Raw genomic sequence first — 17,407 nt, 5'->3', positions numbered from 1 at the left:
ATAATTTAGAATTTGTTTTGAATTTCATAATTAATTTATAATTTAATTAGGATCCTATGATTAAAACACACCATGAAATTGGATAAAATTGAAAAATTTTAAAATTTTATGACCTAGATTTTAATCCCTAAGAAATCATGTAATCGGAAACTAATTTGACTAATAAATTTTTGATTTTTCCCCTTAATTGATTAAATTAATATTGATTATTAATTTTTCATTAAATTTAATTATAAAAGTTTTGATTTTTATGAATCGTTCACAATCTTGCACGCACGAAGCAATGGAAGATAAGTGTTACCCTTAAGGGGTGTTGCATTGGTGCGGGCATGCGACGATGAGCAAGGGAGCTCATCGTCCATGCGGTACCAGGCAGCGAGCAAGGCACGAGCATGCGCACGCGGGCATAGGGCCTGTGTGGTGTGTGTTGTGCAAGTGATCGAGCAAGGCGAAGGGTGACACGCGCACACGATCAGCAGCGTTGGCCTTCGCGTCATGCGCATGTGCTGGCCTTGTGTCGCGTCCAATCAGCGATTGCGACGAGGCATCTATTGATGCTCTCGTTCCATGCGCGTACGTCCAACGAGCACAAGCAGCAAGCGTTTTCCATGACATAAAAGGACTCCTTGCATATATCGTTGAGTTCAATCAAAATCAACTTGTGCTCACAACTAATATGTACCTTACCCCCAATGAAATCAAGAAGTGATACCTCGCTTTAGCAGAAAACTATCACTAACTTGACATAAAGGTGAGAAAGTAAGTGTTATTTTGGAATGGCACCTTTTAACTCAATTTTAAACTTTGGAACTTAAGGCTTTTACTATGTTGGATAGATTTTAAGTGAACTAAAATCCTTAATCATGCAACATAGGTAAACCATAATCTCATGCATAATATCTAGACGTATTTAAAGCAATAAATATCTTAAAACATGCATAAGATACAATTTGTGATCTAGTATGGCCCGACTTTATCTTGAAGCTTCAATCTTCAAACTCCGTCTTGAAAATGGATTGGAAACTCCGTTCTTGAATTTCACCATTTGAGGCGCCATTTTCACCAAATAGGATTTACCACAAATTAATGGTGCGCATACTTTTTACCATATTTTACATTCAAAAATTAATGGTACGCAAATCATATTTTCTATCCTATTTGGGCTATACTATTCACTTTCCGCAACCTGCAAAACAATATATTTATAATATACCATTCACCAATTCTTTTATCAATGAATGGCCCACTTAGCAAGTTAGCATAAAAATGCATCATAAAATAATTACTTAGTTCACTAATTAAAATAATTGCTTAGCAAAACAATATATTTATAATATACCATTCACTAATTAAGGCTCAAAAATCTACCAGTTATTTGACCTTATTAGTTCTAATAGGGTTTATTAATCCTAAGGTAACAAGGACCTAATCAAGAATTTAACCAATCATGAATAAAAGATCCTATCCAGACCAAGAATTTACATGCTTTACTAATTTTAAACATAAAATTTCTTTCCAAGTCTAATCGGAAACCACTATTTAAAATTTAAAGCTCATATAATTATTTTAATTCCCTTAAACGATTTTTATTTGATTAAAATGAATTAATTATAATTTATTCAAGGTTTTAATTTTGTTAAACAATTAGTATAGCTTAATTATAATAATTAAACTAATCAAATTAAATTTCGAGAAAAATTATACGCATGAAATTAAATTCGTCGCTCAACAAAAAAATCGAAACAAGTTATTGAGCCGAGGCAAGGCTCATAGGCGCAAGGCCCATGCCTCGCCAAGGTTGTAGCATCGCAAAGGAGAGACCGCACGCATGGCCTAAGCCATCGCATATCCATGCCCTCGCCAGCGCTCGCAGGCTCGACATCATCGCTCGCTGGGTGATACGCGCATGGCACGAGGGCGTCGCTCGATGCCTCGTCGCCATCACTCGTTGAGGCACTGCGTGCATGGCACGAGGGAATCGCTCGATCCCTCGTCTCCATCGCTCGTTATGGTGCGACACAGGGCTGGCAGACGCGAATGACACGAGGGCCATCGCTCGCTGCCTCGACACCAGTGCTCGCTGGTCCTGTGCGCGCGCTCCCCCTTTTCCCTTGCTCGTTCACTCGCACCTCGCACACACTGCACATGCCCTTGCCCGCACGCGTGCTCGTGCTTGCTCGCTGCCACAGTACCGCATGGGCGACGAGCTCCCTTGCTAGTCGTCGCATGCACGCACCATTGCAATACCCGTAAGGGTAACCCTAAGCTATCAATTGCTTCGTGCGTGCAAGATTGTGAACGATTTATATAAGATTACATATTATATGTTTCAAAATTTATGACACATTAATAAATCATATTAATTTCATAAATATTTAGGCGATTCATCGAAAATTCATTAATTAAAATAATTTCGGATTTCATAAACTTTAGGGATTAAAATTAGGTTTCATAAAATTTTAAAGATTCAAACTTTAGCAAATTTTAGGCGGTCTTTTAGTCATTTGATCCCAATTAAATTACTAATTAATTATGAAAATCAAAACGAATTCCGAATTATTTGAATTTCAACAAATTAATTATAATTACAAATTAGGTAGAATAATTAATGAATTTAAATCTTGAAATTTTTAATCATATGCAATAGGTCATTAATTAACTCAAGATTATTAATTAAGATTCGTAAAAATTAGTTTTTAATATCGTTAAAATTATAATTATGAATTCGAAAAACTAAAACGTCCGAAAAGTCATAGTTAGGCTTCGAATTTGGGAATTCTGGGTTCGGCCGAAAATCTATGATTTTTGTCAAAATTTCAAAACGTCGTTTAAATGCGGAATTCACTTCAAAAACATAAGATTCTGACAAATTTTGACAAAACTGCCAAAAATCTTGCGAAAATATATAATTAAATAATCGCATGAATTTGCAATTAATTACACCAAATTAATTCACCCCTTTAATTATTTGCAAATTTATAAGATTAATCCATATTGAATTTAATTATTATGCAATTAATTAGATGCTCTGATACTACTGTTAGGTTATGAACAATCAAATGTCATGCGGAAAAACCATAAATGCCAGAATCCAAATTAAATTCACATAATCATTAAGCTTAATTAAGTGAACACACTTTGTGACGCGTACCTTCCCTTGATGCTCCTGAACCAAACAAGAACAAGTTAGAAATCCAAACGTCGTCCCTCCGTAGATAGTCCACAGTACGTTCAGATCCGCCTTAGATAGCACCAACTAGGCTATAATATAATGTTTATGATTTCGGGATCTCACTTTTAGCTGATAGGCAAAGAGTATTGAATTGTGTGTTCCATTGATGTATTTGTTCATGACCATAAGCCATGTATTTATAGGAAATAGGAAAAACCCTAGGAGCCAAAACCCTAAAATAATTTAGGAAAGTTTAGGAAAATATTCCATAAAACCAAAACCCTAATTACCCTAGTGTTGCACGGCTGCCTTGCTTGCATAGCAAGCAAGCCGACCAGCCTTGGTGCACAACCGCATTTAACTGTAAAAAGGTGATAATATTTATATTTCCGTTCTGAACCATATTTCCGTTTCTGGTGATATCTTCATTTCCGCCAAATATTCTTTCTTTGCCTTTTGACAGTTTGTTTAGCTCCCACTGAAACCAACATCGGTCATTTCCGAATATCCATAATTTATCGAATATAATATTCACTTAAATACTTGATCCGTTCACGTACTATTTGTGTGACCCTACGGGTTCAATCAAGAGTAAGTTGTGATATTAATAACATTAATTTCACTTGAACTGAAGCGGCCTCTAGCTAGGCATTCAGATCACTTAATCTCACTAAATAATTAACTTTCTTAATTTATACGGAACCGCATTTATTAGACTTGGCATTAAATGAATTTAATGCATACTTGGACCAAGGACATTATTTCCTTCATTACCATCCTTCGTGGCCTCTCCCATCTGGTGTCTGATTTCTTCAAAGCGACGATACGACTTCTTGTATCCATCAGGGAGTGAATTTTGGTATTTTTGCTTCAATTCTAGCGCATCATTCATGTCAGCGGTATGCATTTTCACTGGGGACTTATTTCTACCCAGGGGGATTTTTTTTTCGCAGACACTTCTCCCTTATCGTCTTCCTGCTTGTTCTGTTGGCTGGCTACAGTTGAGTCCCATTCCTCAACTCGGACATAGCTTTCAAACAACTGGTAGGCCTCTTCTAAAGTGGTTGGTTGTTTTCATTAACAGTTGGTTTCTGTATTTGCCTGGTCTCATACCGCTTTGCAGAGCGAATAATGCTACGTCTACTTTTACACAACTGACCATTGGGGCCTCCTGGTGAAACGGGTCATATAATCTCTCAAACTCTCGTATATTCCCTGAGTCACTGCCATCAACTCATGAGTGTTTTTTTCTTTTCGGTAATTGATGATGAACTGTAGTCTGAACTTGTTGGCCATATCGCTGTATCCTCCTATTGACCCAGGTTTCCCTCGGAGGAACCAATCTTGAGGATCCAGGTTAGGGTGGTCGAAAAATATTTGCACCAGGTGGTTGTAGAATAGGAATCAAGGTACATGTGCCCCTCGGAGGCGGCTATGTGTTCTCAGGGGTCTATCGATCCGTCATATTTGACGTGTGCCGACAATTTTACCCTGGATGATACCTTTTGCCCGACCAACTCTTTTAATAAAGGAGAGTCTTTGGGGGTCATGACTTCGTCTGACTCATTGTCTAATCTATCAGATGGGTTGGGCCTTCTTTCTCTCCGAGCTTGAGGTGAACTATGTCCTCTGGGAGAGGTTCGGGCCGGAGGTGATCTATGTCTTCTTGGTGGAGTCCTGGACCTTCTTCTCCTTCCTCGGACAGATAGCCTGCTCCCCCTGGAGGTGACCTTCTTTGTTTGGCGGGTGTACGAGATCTGGTTTCGACTTGCTGATTTGGGGGAATGCGGGATCCTAGCCTCTGCTTGGCTGGGATTCTTCTCCCGAGGCGGTCACGAACAAACCCTCTGATAGCTGCAGATCAGGTTGTCTTAGGAGGAGTGATTGTGAACTGGTCTGTTGGGGGTGTTGGACTTCTGCCCAGATTTAGCCTTCGACGCAGAGGCTGCCGCGCCCTGGTAAATCGATTCCTAGAGCGGTCTACTTTGCTTCGGAAGGGGATTAATACTGTCTGATGATTGGTAGACAACGTTGGCGTGGTGTCCTTAACTTTGTTTGCCCGAGCTACACATCGCTGCATGACTTCCATGGCTGTTGCGATCTACGAAGCGGTCGGGAGTGTGTATGCTCGCGAACTTGTTTCTTTTCTTCTGGTCGACCTTGCATGTGTTTCTCGCCCTCCTGCTTTAATAGGTTCGATGGGTCGACGGTTCTAGGCTTCGCGATCCGGTTGATTCCGAAAATGAGCAACGTACAACACGGGGTCTGACCATTGTTTTTAGTATCGTCCCCACAGACGACACCAAATTGTTATGGGTGCAAACAATCCCTAAGAAGGTATTATGTCTAAGTGGAGGAAATTTACGAGTATTGAGCTTGGCTTGGTAATTAGCCTTAATAATCTTAATTAAGCGTATTAAGACAATAGATAATATGGTAATATAAATGCTAAGTGTCTTTTACAAGTGGGAGACAGTTGGTATTTATAGATACATTAAATACATTTGGGCCGCATGGTTGTTGAGCTTTGGAGGTCATGTAAGCCTTGGAGTTGTGGCTTTAACACCGAATTCCTTGTTTATCCATTGGGCTATTTGGCTCCCTTCAGAAGCAAGAGGGACCAATGGACTCAAAAGTGGAGAAGCCAATTTGAATCGAACACTACTTTTTTTTTTTTGCTCCTCACCATATTCAACCCTCCACCTTTCGTATCCATTATTCTTCTCTCTAATTTTTCTTGCGAGGATCTAAACAAGTTATGTTTTCCCCCGGAAAAAAAATCATAATTAAACTGGCCAATACAACCAAAACCTACAAAAAATAAATTGTGAGCCTCACGTACACTATCGCACTAGCCTATAGTCATAGATGTCCCATACGAAGTATAAGATTTTGTTCATAAAGATTAACAAATGTTACCCATACAAATGATACGCAATAACAAAAACTATGTACTCAGTTAACTAGAGATATCTACATGTTACTTTTGATGTTTTGGTTTAATGGTTAGGAAAATTTGGTAATATTAATCCAACCTTTGTCCGATTTTCCTTTATTAAGCCCACTTATGACATATTTTTTAATAATCCCACCTTTGCTACCCGACGACTTTTATTGAGCCTAAAAGGTCATAAACCTGTTGTAGGCGGTAATATATCCCTACGTGGTAGTACTCTCACTCGATATATCCAGTCATCATCATAAATTCATCACCATCTTGTTGACTTTTTCACCAGTTATCGGTCACTTAAGCCCAATAAAAGTGGTTGGGTAGTAAAGGTGGGATTATTAAAAAATATGTCGTAGGTGGGATTAATAAAAGAAAATCGCCCAAAGGTTGGATTAATATTACCAAATTTTCCTAATGGTTAAGATGGCTTGTTACATATTCGAATTCCCATCTTTATTTGTAAATTGTATCACATTTAAAAAAAAAAAAACGTGCAAGTGGTTATATAATTCACAAGTTGTCTTAACCATTAGGTTAGGCCAAAACATCATCAAGAACATATCCAACATTTGTACCTTGGGTAGTTAGGCCCTTTTTTTTTCTTTTTTTTTTGCTTAATTTCAGTTTCATGACTTATTTCGCAGTTCAGTACAGTTTGATTCAATTCAATTCAGCTTAATAATAATAATAATAATAATAATAATAATAAATCTTTGCCCCAACTGGTGCTTCACCACGAATATCAGCTGTCATCAAAATGGTAGGATTCTGATTGCATGGGATCCTGATTCTTTTGAAGTGGATATCATACATATGAGCAACCAGTTGATTCATTGTCATATAGTCACTAAAGGGTCTGGTGTGGGTTTCTATGGCACTTTTGTATATGGGTTTAACTTTCCCAAAGATAGGGAGCCTCTATGGGACAGCCTTAAGAGTATTGCAAGCATGTGCAATGACCCTTGGGTTGTGATGGGAGACTTTAATGCAGTCATGGAACTGGAAGACAGAATTGGATCAACAGTCAGACTCAATGAAATTCAACCCATGAGTAACTGCATGAGCTTGTGTAATTTATCTGTCATCAAAACTGTGGGAAGGCATTTTACTTGGAATAATAAACAGGAGGGAGCAAATAGAGTGTTCTCCAGGATTGATAGAGTTCTAAGCAACACAAAATGGAGTGATATTTTTGAAACTGCTGAGGCTGCCTACTTAGATGAAGCCACTTTTGATCATTGCCCAATGATTCTCAGGTGTTATAAGGCTGGCTGTGTGAAGAGACCTTTTAGATTCTTCAATATGTGGGTCAATGCTACTAACTTCATGGAGTTAGTTGAATCAACTTGGGGCAAATATGTCTATGGTTGCCATATGTTTAGAATTGTTCAGAAACTCAAGTGGTTGAAGCCAGTACTGAAAGCTCTTAATGGTCAAGGTTTTAACAACCTTGAAACTGAAAAGATTAGACTCCACCATGAACTGTTGCAAGCACAGCAGGCTCTCCATTTGGACCCCTACAATGTCACCCTAGCTACTGCAGAAAAACAAGTGGCTACTCACTATGCTAGTGCCCACAAGAACTATCTTTCTTATTTACAGCAGACAGCTAAAATTCACTGGTTGAAAGTAGGGGATGAAAACACTAGGGCTTTCCATCAAAGTATCAAACACAGGAGGAAAAGAAACAAGATTAACTCTATCCAAACTGAAAAGGGTGATTGGATTAGAGATGAAAAAGGCATACACCATGCTTTCACTCAGTACTATGGTGATCTGTTTGGTCAAAGTTCTGAACAAAGAACTCCTGTCAACTCTGTAATTATAGACACTGGCCCAAGATTAACTGATGCTCACAAGGAAAGTCTACAATGCAGGTTCACTCATGTTGATATCAAGAGGGTTCTTGATTCCATTCCAAATGACAAGGCACCAGGAATGGATGGCTATAGCAGTTTATTCTTCAAAACTGCTTGGCCTGTGGTGAAAGATGACATCACCAGAGCCATTAATGACTTCTTCTCTACAGGGAAAATGCTCAAGGAGATCAATGTTACAAGCATCACTCTGGTTCCAAAAGTGTCTGTTCCTAGTACTGTGGGGGATTTCAGACCCATTGCCTGTTGCTCTGTGATTTATAAGTGTATCTCAAAACTTATGTGTGAAAAGCTTAATGCTGTGCTTCCTGATATTATCTCACACAATCAAGGGGCTTTTGTTGCTGGAAGATCAATCCTTCACAATGTTCTTGTCTGTCAAGATATTGTGAAAATCTACAGAAAAAGTCAGAAACAACTGGGATGCCTCATGAAACTTGACCTCAGGAAAGCTTATGATACAGTAGCATGGGATTTTATCAAAGAGATGATGACTGAACTGGGTTTTCCTACTCACTTTATTGGCTTGATCATGACTTGTCTTTCCACAACTCAATACTCTTTAATGATCAATGGTGCTCCTAGTAAGTTAATTCAACCCCAGAGAGGCCTTAGACAAGGGGACCCTCTCTCTCCTTTGTTGTTTACTTTGTGCATGGAGTACTTCTCCAGAGCTATGAAAGCTGTAGGGAATCATCCTGATTTCCATTATCACCCAAGATGCAGAAGCATGAGACTCAACCATTTGTGTTTTGCAGATGATTTGCTAATGTTCTGCAAGGGCACCCCTGCAGTTGTTCAGCTCATGTTGGATGGTTTTAATTGTTTCTCTAGTACCACAGGCTTGCAAGTCAATCCAAAAAAGTCCTCTATTTTCTGCTGTGGGATGAACTCTCAACTCCAAGATAACATAGTGAAGCTTTCAGGTTTCAATGTGGGGTCTATTCCTTTCACCTATCTGGGTGTTCCCATCAGTGCTAAGAAATTGAGAGGGGCTGAGTGTGATGTTCTCATTGACAAAATGGTGGCAAGAATTAAGATATGGAGCTCCAGGCATATCTCTTTTGCTGGTAGAATGCAGCTTGTCAATTCTGTTCTAATGAGTATCAGTGTTTATTGGTCTCAAATCTTCCTTTTTCCAGGGGCTGTTCTAAAGAAAATTAATGCAATATGCAGATCCTATCTGTGGTTTGGGACTTATGCTGACAACAGACCAGGTGCTGTAGCTTGGGACAAGTTGTGTTGTGCAAAAAGTGAGGGGGGTCTAGGTTTTAGAAATCTGGTTCTATGGAACCAAGCAGCTATTGGCAAACAAGCTTGGGCAATCTCTAAGAAAGAAGATAATCTGTGGGTTAAGTGGGTACATGCCATGTATGTGAAAGATAGAAATTGGGTTCAGTACACAGCCCCAATCACTGCAAGTTGGGCTGTGAAAATTGTTTCTAAAGTAAAGAACATGTTCAATGGGAAACTCCAATCCCATGATTGGCTCACTGTCAGCAAGTATGCCATTAAGGGAATGTATCAAAACCTGAGTGAGGTTCAAACCAAAACCCACTGGGCTAAACAGGTGTGGAACAGATACAGTGTTCCCAGACATAGGTTCACTATGTGGTTAGCTAGCCAAGACAGATTGAAGACAAGGGCTAGATTGGTTAAGGTTGGCATTGGTAATGACAGTCAGTGTGCTGTTTGTTGTTGCTTAGAAGAAACAATTACTCATCTGTACTTTGGGTGTGCTTATAGTGCTAGTTGCAAGGCTATGGTGTTCCAATGGTTAGGCCTTTCTGACCATAGGGGTGATCTCCATAGAACGCTGATTTGGCTGAGAAGACAAGGCACAAGCAAGTTCAGAAAACAGGTGATCTATGCTGCATATGCAGGCCTAATTTATCACCTATGGAGAGCTAGGAATCATGCAGTGTGGGATGCTGTGGTGCCTACTGTGTTGCAAACAGTTAAGCAAGTCAAGATGGACACCAAAGGTCGAATTCAACAGCTGATTGGGAAGAAAGTTAAAGCTTCTGATGTTGAGTGGTTTAGTGCTTTGTGATAGCAGATTTTGTTTTTAGTCTGTTTCTCTAAGTCGTGTTAGGCTTGCTAAGCCTGTTTGTTTGCTTGCCTTTGCTTAGGAAAGCTTGGTTGTAAAATTGTGTTTTGGTGATCAATAAAAATATCTTATTTGCCTTGCCAAAAAAAAAAAAAAAAAAATAAAAATAATAATAATAATAATAATAATAATAATAATTACTAAAAAATAATAATATTATTATTTATTATTTATTGTTTATTATTTATATTATCATATTACTTGTTATTTATATATAATTATAATTATTATTATACTTAACTAATTATTATTATTATTATTATTATTATTCTTCTTATTATTATACTTAAATAATAATAATAATTATTAATTATTATAGTTTATTATTTATAATTTGTTATCATTTTTAGTAACTAATTACGGATTATTAATTATTAATTGTGAATTATTATTAATATTTATTATAATTATAATTATTTATTAATTAATTACAGATTACTATTATTTATTATATAGTTATTTAGTTAATAATTATTAATTATTTACTATTAGTTATTAATTAACATTTTTTATTATTATTCTATAATTAACTAAAAATTACAAATTATTAATATTTAATTATTTATGATTTATTATTTATTATTAATAATTTATTATTTATTATTTATTATTAATCATTTATTATTATTATTATTATTTGTTAATCATTTATTATTTAATTATTATTTATTATTTATTTCAGTAATATTCTGTTAAGTTCAGTTCAGGAACATTCAGTTCAGTTCAGTTCAGCTCTAAAGAACAACGCCTTAAGTAGTTTAATTAAGAATATTTTAATGTTAATATAATAATGATGTCTGCTTAGGAATAAATAATAATGAACACAGATCTTAATGACCGTGATATAACCACTTTCTGCCAGACTAATTAACTAATAAAATTCGTTATTCTTTTATCCTTATTGGAAAATTCTTTTGTTAACTTTATTTCTCCTTTCGTAGTGTGTTCCCCCTTAAATCCCTTAATCAATGGCAAGATGTACAGTTGTTGTTGGTAGGTTCAAGCCACTACCCTATTTACGCGCCATTTCTTATTATTATTGTTTACATATATCATATATAAAGTTGGGCGGTGGGATCAATCATATATTTAGAACTTGTTTTACTTTAATTCAGTTTTTGTAAATAAATTTTATGATGTATCTAGATTCTACTCTTCTAGACTTAATCAAGTTTTTAAAGGTCCAGAGTTCGAATTGGGATACAAATATTTTAAAATGTCTTTAGATTTGCAAGTTGTATATTTGAAATTTTTCTACCGTGTATTTCCATCGTAATTAATTCTATAGAGTACTCAGTATTCTGTAATATACATACCTATTTATATATGAGTGTGTGTCAAAGTTCCAAACTATGTATTCATATATTTTTTTTAAATTGATAATGGACCAAATTAGATTAAACATAGTCGGGGAAACAAGCTAGCAATAATTATTGAATTAGACTTTAATTTACATAAAATAAACTTGTACAATTCACATATGAAAATGATAAAGGTCGCAAGTTACGACTTTTAAGCCGTGTCACAATGATAACATGACATGCTTATGTGTCACTTTACAAACAAAAATATTTAATTTATATAACCTATTATACATGTTACAAAAAGGTAGAAAAATCTTAATTTCTAATTTATTATAAATATAATAAATATTATTTTTTTTGTATCAACTACCTTATTTACATATTTTCATAGTAAAAATATTGAATTGATAGTAAAAATATTTTGATTACACATGGCATACGTGGTGCCTATATGGCTATATGTGCCATTTAGAATCCGACACATAGAATTGTGATGACTAAATATTCTCACTACTTACGACCTTTATCATCACCCGTTCACATATATGTTTTCCATGATGCGAAGACTATAAAATCAATAACATGATTGTTGATTGAAAGTAGCTAAAATGCAGTTATAAATATCCACTTGCATATTCTATCTTTCTATGAAAAAATTTATATCCACCTGTATAATTAAAGCCTCAAATTATTAACAAGATAATAGTTGGGTTATTATTAAACAACACCCACTATTGTTCAGGTGCATTGTTCTCAATAATAGTTGTGGATTTATTTCATGTCACAAAATACACCCACCCCTGATTATACATTGCTCTACTTAAAGGCTTTGCCGCTAAGTGCATCTGGCGAATAATTTTCACCCAGTTTCGCCTTGAATTATTGACTCTTTTGCTATGAAGCCGTAAACATTTAAAAACTCATCTGTAACGTACGTTAACGGGAGTAAATTACCTACAAATTACATGATAAACATATTATTTACTACCCGTATTATTATGCATTATTGGTTGTTTATCTTGTGTCTTCTTATTTCTGACACGTTCGTCAAATCGTTTCTTTAATTAATGAGATCGAAATCAAACAAAAAAATGCATAGTTTAACCTTTGAATAATATCATGAAAGATCTTTTCCCCACCTTCCAGGAAAGGTTAAGAGTACATAATTAACCATCGAAATTGACAAAGAATGTTTTTGCTACCGAATAATTTATTATAATTAACCTCTTTGATTAATCCTATTCCTTTTTGTTTTAAGAGATTGAAGAAAATATACAAATTCTTAGATGTTAATTAACCTCTTTGATTAATCCTATTCCTTTTTGTTTTAAGAGATTGAAGAAAATATACAAATTCTTAGATGTTTCAGGGGATCGAACACGTACGTGTTGAACATGTTGAGAAAGAGAAATGGATCGTAAACAAAAAGTTCTTTTTCTTTCATCAATATATATTTACATGAAAGACCGTACATAACATTTTGTGCAAAAAATAGGGGTTCCTTTAAGCTTATAAGGAGCACTATATACATGAAAATGAGATGTTAAAAGATCAAAAACTGATCACCTCCCAAATTTACATGAAAAAAAATTACTCCTTTTTCCAAAAAAAGAGAAAAAAGAAAAGGGAAATTAAAAAAACTCCATTTACCCAAAAAGAAAAAAAGAAACATAAATTTATTTGATTTAGGCCAAACAACCCAACCCTCTTGCATCGGATCCTTTCATAATTCTCAGCCTTCTGCAAGAATTAATGAACATCTCCCATGGCACATCTCCAACCAACATCCAATCTCCATCTTTGTCTTCATATGTTGGTACAAATTCTGATCCATTGTTGCCTTCTTTCTCTGAGTTTTCACCTATTAGATCAAAAAATAATACCAAAAAATATTTAGTAAACTCGTCAAAACGTACATTTGGTTGTCACAAGTTATATATTCTACATATATATATATAAAGTTATATATGTATAGGTCCGCTTTTTAATATGTATTTATGAAAACACATACCAATAAGTTTAACTTTGAACATGTCCTGCAAGGCCTTAAGGAGCTCCGAGTAACACTTGTACAATTTCATGTCAATCTTTCTAAGATAAGGAGCTCCATCCATGCTAACTTTTACGTAAACTCCTCCAACTTCTGCCTCTTTTTTCAATGCGTGGAGGCAGTTTTTACGGTAAGATCTAACTGGTGGCCATCCAATAACTTGTGCCCTATATTAATTAAAGAGAAAACACAATTAGTAATCCGTTAACACTAAAAAAGGACGCATACAGACTATATATTATGAAACGGAGGGAATATATATATATATATATATAGATCGCTTACTTTGGAGGTGGAGGGGTATTATCTTCAGATTTGTCAACATTACAAGTAGTACTCTCTTCCTTAATCTCAGAAAATGATCTCTTATTAACCATAGTTTTAAACTCGGTTCCGGGTAATCCGAGTCTTAACTCGGTATCTTGATGCTCAACTCCTTTCTTGTTCATCTCCATTTTTTTGATCTTCGAATTAAACTTGAAGATTTGAGTTTGATAATTAAATCAAAGATTGTTATAATATGCTTGAAGATGTAACTTGTTTATGTATTTATTTTGTATTTGAATGAAATGGGAATATATTTTTGTGGTTTAGCCTATGGTATTATATAGAGGTCATATTAGTAGCTAGTAGCACAACTACTTAAAATTATTGTGAGATTCCAAAGTTGAAGACATGAAGAATAATCATTGCTGTAGTATACCTCACGCTGCATTCTCATTGGTAGACAATCTTTTTAATTCATTAATACATTGTCTATTTTTTAGACCTAACACCACAACTCTTTTGTGATGGAAATTTAATTAAAGTTAATGGGACCCTTTTATTTTTGTTAATAAGATACCTAACTAGTTTAGTTAATAAAGTTTTAAAATTTATAGATATTGTCGGTATATCGTTTGATATCTTACTTATGTGATGAGTATAAAGTCGTGTACATTATCTTTGCCTTTTATGACTCTCTAAATTAAATGAGAGCCTTTTATTTTTATTGGTCAAATTAAATTTCTCTTACTGTCTTTGTCTTAACTATCTGATCCCCTCTTTTTTGTCTCTCTCTCGAAGGTTTATACAACGCGTGTATAAAACTAACTTTCTATACACGCGATGGGCGCTTGTAATTTAAAAATTCACATACAATAAATTTAATTGAGCTTTTTTCCTTGTGCCTTGTTTGTGGATGCTATATATGAGATTTTTTCCTAGTTTTAATATTTGGTAATTTTGGTAAATATCTATAAGTCGATTCCCTTTTAATTGTATGCTTTAATATAAAATGTTTTCGATTAATTTATTTTTATTTTTTTGATTTAAGTAAAGGATAAAATAGACAATCACTAGCTTTTTTATGGCGCTTCAGGTTTCCCTAAAGATAACTCGGATAATTTTATGGGTGTTGGGGGTTTGTTCTTTTTAATCCATATTTTTCCCACCTTATTTAATTTCCATTTATTTCAGGAAAATAACTTCAGTCAAGTTCAACACTACAAGAATTTGTATCTTTAACGACTACCTAATTACGACGGGTCAAAAATCCCGTCGCAAAAGGCTTTTGCGACGGGGCTAACAACCAAACAATGACGGGAATAACTGTCGTAAATGTCTTTTACGACGGGATTTCTATTAACGACGGCCCCCTTTTATGACGGGTTCGCGACAGAAAATCCCGTCGTTAATCAACGATTATTGGCCTTTCGCGACGGGATTTCCCGTCGTTAATAGTACAATTTCTTGTAGTGCAACTAAGATAATTTGTGACAACAAGGGTTACGCAAATAAAACTCATAACTTAAATTAGTTAAAATTAGTTCTAATAAGTTACTCAAATAAGAAAGTTCAATAAGTTCAGATAAGATAAATAAATAAAAAAAGCAAAATTTAGGAGAACAATATGTAAAAAATAATTACTATAAGCGGAGTATAAAATTAAATACAAGGGTCGATTGAAAGATGTTTTTACATCGGATGTTGATTTTTACAATAGCTTATATCCCATGTTTATGGCTTTATAAATTCCACTTTGAGTCATTTTAGTACATTTACAACTAGAGGTTTTGAAGGAGTTTATATTATCTTTAGATTTATGCTTGTTTAGAGAGAATTTTAGTGAACAAAGAATTTAAACAATAGGTCATAAGCTTGGATTCCCCGTATTATGTTAACTAATAAAGTATTGTCTCAAATAACCGTTAAAATGGAGGGTATATATTAACAGGTATATATTTAAATTATTCCTTCGCATTTGTAATTCGACGAAAAGATTGAAGGGAAGATTTTACTGCACGATAATTCGACCGGTTTTGTTATATGGCACGGAATGCTGGGCATTGAAACATTGTCACGTGCACATGATGAATTTGATGAGCTTTCTTAGAATTGAGGAAAATATGTCGTTGGATAGGACATAGTGGAGGGATAGAATATACATTGATGACTTTATTTGACTAATACAACTTCCATTTTTATTTTTATTTTTTACTTACTTTTTACTTATTTTTTATTTTTTTTTAAAATTTTTTTAATTTTTTTTTAATTTTACATGCTATTTTGAAATGTACTCCGTACTTATTTTACTTATTCATTTATTTTAAACTTTATTTATTTTTTATTATCTCTTACAATATTTTTTTTCTATAATATATATATATATACATTTTTCTCTTATCTTACTTTCATTAATTCCACTTTCTCTTCCTTTTTTTTTCTTTTTTATTTCCTGCTCCTTTCTGGTTTGATTGGTGACAATGACGATTTTCTACGATGAATTATTTTAGCCGACCCCAAATCATTTTGGGATCAAAGCTTTGTTGTTGTAGTAGTATTTTTTTTTTTTTTTTGTTGTTGTAGTAGTATTTGTAAATTGTAATTCGTTTATTTTTTGGGGGCGGGGGTTGTGGTTCACTAGAAAGAAAATAAAAGAGAATTTTGGTTGAAAATGCCAATAACTTTTTCCCCTCTGAAAATAAAAATAATGAATAAATGGAATGACTTAAATTTAGGAGTGGGTACTTTTAAGGACATGGATATCCCAAATGCATGTATTTGGACAAGAATGGCAGCTAAGTATTTGAGGCAATTGTCCTAATGTTCATGGGACAGGTTTCGGACAAACCTTGCCACACCATATTGGAAAATGGGATGATTATGACGGACGGCTAAGATTCATTCTTGGGTTTATAAGAGTCTGTGAGAACTGTTGGATCAATTTAAGTGGGATTGTGGGTCCATCCCACATGGTGTCCCTTATTTGGTAATTATAAATTATTATGATATGTGGATCTTCAATTATTTACTGCTAGACTTGTGAATTTTGGGTCAGTCAGCTCCATTTTCCATACCCTAAAGTTATGGGTTACTTTAACTAGGATTGGGTTATCTCAACACTGTATCCTAATTTATATACGGATCATATGGGTAATAAAATATGAAAATTTGCTATCAAGAAAATGATATATTTCCTCCGTTCCGAAAATATTGTACCATTTGTTTTTTACACTATTCACACTACGACTTTGGCCATTTTTAGTGATTCATATGTAAGGAAATTTTAGTCATGTGTGGTCATGTTAGATTGGTATCGATATATATTTTCTAAATATTAACTATTTGAGATATTAAGAGTCAAAGTAATGGTTAGATGTGTAAAAGTCAACCATGGTGCGATATTTCCGGAACGGAGGAAGTATCTTGGTTTAGTGCGATTCATTGGATATGTAGACTAGTATGAGTATTTTCTTAACCTAATACTCCTTCTGTATTTATTTACTCCGTAAGAGATACACTTGGTTGTGCACGGGTATTTAGAAGAACAAATTGGATAAAATAAAATAATAATGCAAGTGAGATTAGGTAGATATTTTAATAAGTAAATAAGTGGGGACCATGTCATTTTGGGGGTTGGGAGGTGGGATGTGTTTATGAAATTATTTGTTTAATATGATGGT

General features: G+C 34.7%; 1 protein-coding gene across 1 annotated transcript; it reads right to left on the bottom strand.

The window, feature by feature from the left end:
- Nucleotides 1-12,824: 12,824 nt before the first annotated feature.
- On the bottom strand, nt 12,825-14,069 carry LOC110788532 (auxin-induced protein 22D). The gene is made up of 3 exons (XM_021993170.2): nt 13,749-14,069; nt 13,425-13,630; nt 12,825-13,274 (listed from the first exon to the last, which is right to left on the bottom strand). Exons 1-3 carry the CDS (start codon nt 13,916-13,918, stop codon nt 13,099-13,101), a joined length of 552 nt encoding a protein of 183 aa, XP_021848862.1. The 5' UTR covers nt 13,919-14,069; the 3' UTR covers nt 12,825-13,098.
- Between the last annotated feature and the right edge of the window lie 3,338 nt (nt 14,070-17,407).

The sequence above is a fragment of the Spinacia oleracea genome, chromosome 4 (genome assembly GCF_020520425.1).
Source record: "Spinacia oleracea cultivar Varoflay chromosome 4, BTI_SOV_V1, whole genome shotgun sequence".
Classification (NCBI taxonomy): domain Eukaryota; kingdom Viridiplantae; phylum Streptophyta; class Magnoliopsida; order Caryophyllales; family Amaranthaceae; genus Spinacia; species Spinacia oleracea.
The sequence above is the reverse complement of the archived record's forward strand: the minus strand, read 5'-3'. Positions and strand labels throughout refer to the sequence as shown.

What these genes read in the sequence shown, in the direction of transcription:
- LOC110788532 (XM_021993170.2), bottom strand. Translation starts at nt 13,918, where the DNA reads ATGGAGATGAACAAGAAAGGAGTTGAGCATCAAGATACCGAGTTAAGA. An exon ending in AATACCCCTCCACCTCCAAA is followed by an intron (nt 13,631 to 13,748) that starts GTAAGCGATCTA and finishes TAATTAATATAG; the next exon opens with GGCACAAGTTATTGGATGGC. An exon ending in GTTCAAAGTTAAACTTATTG is followed by an intron (nt 13,275 to 13,424) that starts GTATGTGTTTTC and finishes TTGATCTAATAG; the next exon opens with GTGAAAACTCAGAGAAAGAA.